Genomic DNA, 3,320 nt, shown 5'->3' on the forward strand with positions numbered 1-3,320 from the left:
TGAGGGATGTGGATGGGCTGGATCCATGGGAAGGGCAGGAAGGGCCTTATTGAGGGATGTGGACAGGCTGGATCCATGGAGAGAGCAGTGGGGATATGGACAGGCTGGATCCATGGGAAAGGCAGGAAGGGCCTTACTGAGGGATGTGGACGGGCTGGATCCGTGGGAAGAGCAGTGGGGATCTGGCCAGGTTGGATCCATGGGAAGAGCAGTGGCAGGGCAGGAAGGCCCCTATTGAAGGATCTGGACAGGCTGGATCCATGGGAAGAGCAGGAAGGCCCCTGTTGAGGGATGTGGCCAGGCTGGATCCATGGAAAGAGCAGTGACAGGGCAGGAAGGCTCTGCAGAGGGATGTGACCAGGCTGGATCCATGGGAAGAGCAGGAAGGGTCTTATTGAGGGATCTGGCCAGGCTGGATCCATGGGAAGAACAGTGGAAGGGCAGGATCAGGCCATGCCAAGGGATGTGGCCCGGCTGGATCCATGGGAAGAAGTCAGTGGTGTGAGGATCAACCAGGCCAAGTGCCAGGTCCTCCCCTTGGGTCACCACAACCCCCTGGAATGCTCCAGGCTGGGACAGAGGGGCTGGAAAGCTGGGAAAGGCCCTGGGGGTGTTGGTGGCAGCGGCTGGACACAATCCCAGCTGTGCCCAGGGGATCAGGTTGGACAGGAGGAGGAATTTCCTGCTGGAAAGGGTGGTCAGGCACTGGCAGGGGCTGCCCAGGGAGGTTTGGAGTGCCCAGCCCTGGAGGTGTCCCAGGAAGGCCTGGCTGTGGCACTCAGTGACAAGGTGGGCATCGGGCACAGGGGGGATCCACGAGCTGGGAGGGCTTTTCCAACCCAGATGATCCCAGGATTCTGTGATCCCTCCTCTCCACCGTAGCACCAGCAGCTCTTTACTTCCCAGAGCTGCTTCAGAGCTTCTCCCCCGGGGCGGGACCTGCCGGTCCAGCCCCTCTGCAGCATTTTGGGGGTGCCAACCCCTGTTTCTCCTGCCAGGGGCCATCGAGCTGGACCTGAACCGCTTCCCCCGGGGGGCCAAGACGTCCAAGCAGTGCAGCCTGGAGATGGTGACCAAGGAGGCAGAGCTGCCCATGATCTCCATCTTCAAGCAGAAGCGGGTCAAGGGCTGGTGGCCCTTCGTGGCCAGGGACGAGAACGACGAGCTGGAGGTCACGGTGAGGGCGGGGAGGTCACTCCTTGCAGGCACCTTCCATCCCCCCCGGGAAATCCCTCCATCTCCACGCCCTGGCATCGTGTGCCAGGCCCCAGCAGGGCTCTGTGCTCCCTGCAGGGCAAAGTGGAGGCTGAGCTGCACCTCCTGACGGCTGAGGAGGCCGAGAAATCCCCCGCTGGGCTGGCTCGGAACGAGCCTGATCCCCTGGAGAAACCCAAGTAAGTGGGAGAGCCCCCTCTCTGCAGCAGCTACCTGGGATTCTGGGATTCTGCTCCCGCCTGGAGTGCTGCATCCAGCTCTGGGGCTGTGGGAATGAGGCCAGAGGAGGCCCCGCAGATGCTGCCAGGGCTGGAGCCAGGCTGGGAGAGCTGGGGGTGCTCAGCTGGAGAAGGGAAGGATCCAGGGAGAGCTTGGAGCCCCTTCCAGAGCCTAAAGGGGCTCCAGGAGAGCTGGAGAGGGACTGGGGACAAGGGATGGAGGGACAGGACACAGGGAATGGATCCCACTGCCAGAGGGCAGGGAGAGATGGGACATTGGGAAGGAATTCCTTCCCTGCGAGGGTGGAAAGACCCTGGCACAGGTTGCCCAGAGAAGCTGTGGCTGCCCCTGGATCCCTGGGAGTGTCCAAGGCCGGGTTGGATTCCCTGGGATAGCGGGAGATGTCCCTGAACATGGAATGGGATGGGATTTGAGGTCCCTTCCCCCCCAAACCAGGCTGGAATTCTATGGTTCCATGGAGCTGGGATGGCTCCAGACTGGGCTTCTCAGATTCTTGGAAGACAAATCCTGTGGGATGCAGCTCCAAGGGACTAAAGGAAAACACTGAGCTCCAGGGAGAGCTTGGAGCCCCTTCCAGAGCCTAAAGGGGCTCCAGAAGAGCTGGAGAGGGACTGGGGATCAGGGCCTGGAATGACAGGACCCAGGGAATGGATCCCACTGGGAAAGGGGAGATTTGGGGGGGAGATTGGGAAGGGATTCCTGGCTGGGAGGGTGGGGAGGGGCTGGGCTGGAATTCCCAGAGAAGCTGTGGCTGCCCCTGGATCCCTGGCAGTGTCCAAGGCCAGGTTGGAGCCACCTGGGATAGCGGGAGGTGTCGGGGTTGGAACTGGATGAGCTTTAAGGTCCCTTCCCACCCAACCCATTCTGGGACAGAGGAACACTCAGAATCCATTCAGAGGGATTTTTATGGAACCAGGGAAGTGCAGGAATAACTCTGGTGCCGGAATAACAACTCTCTCGCCCCACAGCCGCCCAGACACATCCTTTATCTGGTTCCTGAACCCGCTCAAGTCCATCAAATACCTCATCTGCACACGCTACAAGTGGCTCATCATCAAGATCGTGCTGGCCCTGCTGCTCCTGGTCATGGTGGCCCTGTTCCTCTACAGCATGCCGGGCTACATGGTCAAGAAGCTGCTGGGGGCCTGAAGGATGGGAGCCTCTCCCATATCCCGGCCTTTCCCTGGCTCCACGTCCGTCCTTCTCCTCCCCACAGCCCTCGGCAGCTCAGGGGCATCTCCTCCCTGCTGCTGCTGCTCCTGGATTCCTCCTGGACTGCTCCTGGATTGCTCCTCTGGTCCCCCCCTTCAGGGTCTGGTCCCATGGGAGCGGGGATGGAGGGTGGGATCAATCCTGAGGCTGGGGATGGGATTGATCCCGAGGCTGGAGATGGGATTGATCCCGAGGCTGGGGATGGGATGGATCCCGAGGCTGTGCATCCCTCAGTGGGGCTGGAATGGGATTGATCCCGAGGCTGGGGATGGGATTGATCCCGAGGCTGTGCATCCCTCAGTGGGGCTGGAATGGGATTGATCCCAAGGCTGGAGATGGGATTGATCTCGAGGCTGTGCATCCCTCACTGGGGCTGGGGATGGGATTGATCCCGAGGCTGTGCATCCCTCACCAGGGCTTGGATCAATCCCGAGGCTGTGCATCCCTCACCGGGGATGGGAATGGGATTGATCCCGAGGCTGGGGATGGGATCAATCCTGAGGCTGTGCATCCCTCACTGGGGCTGGGAATGGGACTGATCCCGAGGCTGGGGATGGGATTGATCCCGAAGCAGGGGATGGGATTGATCCCGAGGCTGTGCATCCCTCACCAGGGTTTGGATCGATCCTGAGGCTGGGAATGGGATCGATCCT

General features: G+C 61.0%; 1 protein-coding gene across 1 annotated transcript in view; it reads left to right on the plus strand.

Annotated features, from left to right (window-relative positions):
* Window positions 1–2,835, plus strand: part of LOC113961402 (otoferlin-like) — a gene marked incomplete at its 5' end in the record, with an annotated part of 16,868 nt that extends 14,033 nt beyond the window's left edge. Inside the window, 3 exons of the mRNA XM_027671716.1 lie at window positions 999–1,177; window positions 1,294–1,394; window positions 2,424–2,835. Of these exons, the coding sequence (XP_027527517.1) occupies window positions 999–1,177; window positions 1,294–1,394; window positions 2,424–2,604 (461 nt within the window). The remainder of the gene's footprint in view (window positions 1–998; window positions 1,178–1,293; window positions 1,395–2,423) is intronic.
* Window positions 2,836–3,320: the final 485 nt, after the last annotated feature.

This window comes from Neopelma chrysocephalum, unplaced genomic scaffold (assembly GCF_003984885.1).
Source record: "Neopelma chrysocephalum unplaced genomic scaffold, ASM398488v2 Primary Assembly neopelma1_97140, whole genome shotgun sequence".
Classification (NCBI taxonomy): domain Eukaryota; kingdom Metazoa; phylum Chordata; class Aves; order Passeriformes; family Pipridae; genus Neopelma; species Neopelma chrysocephalum.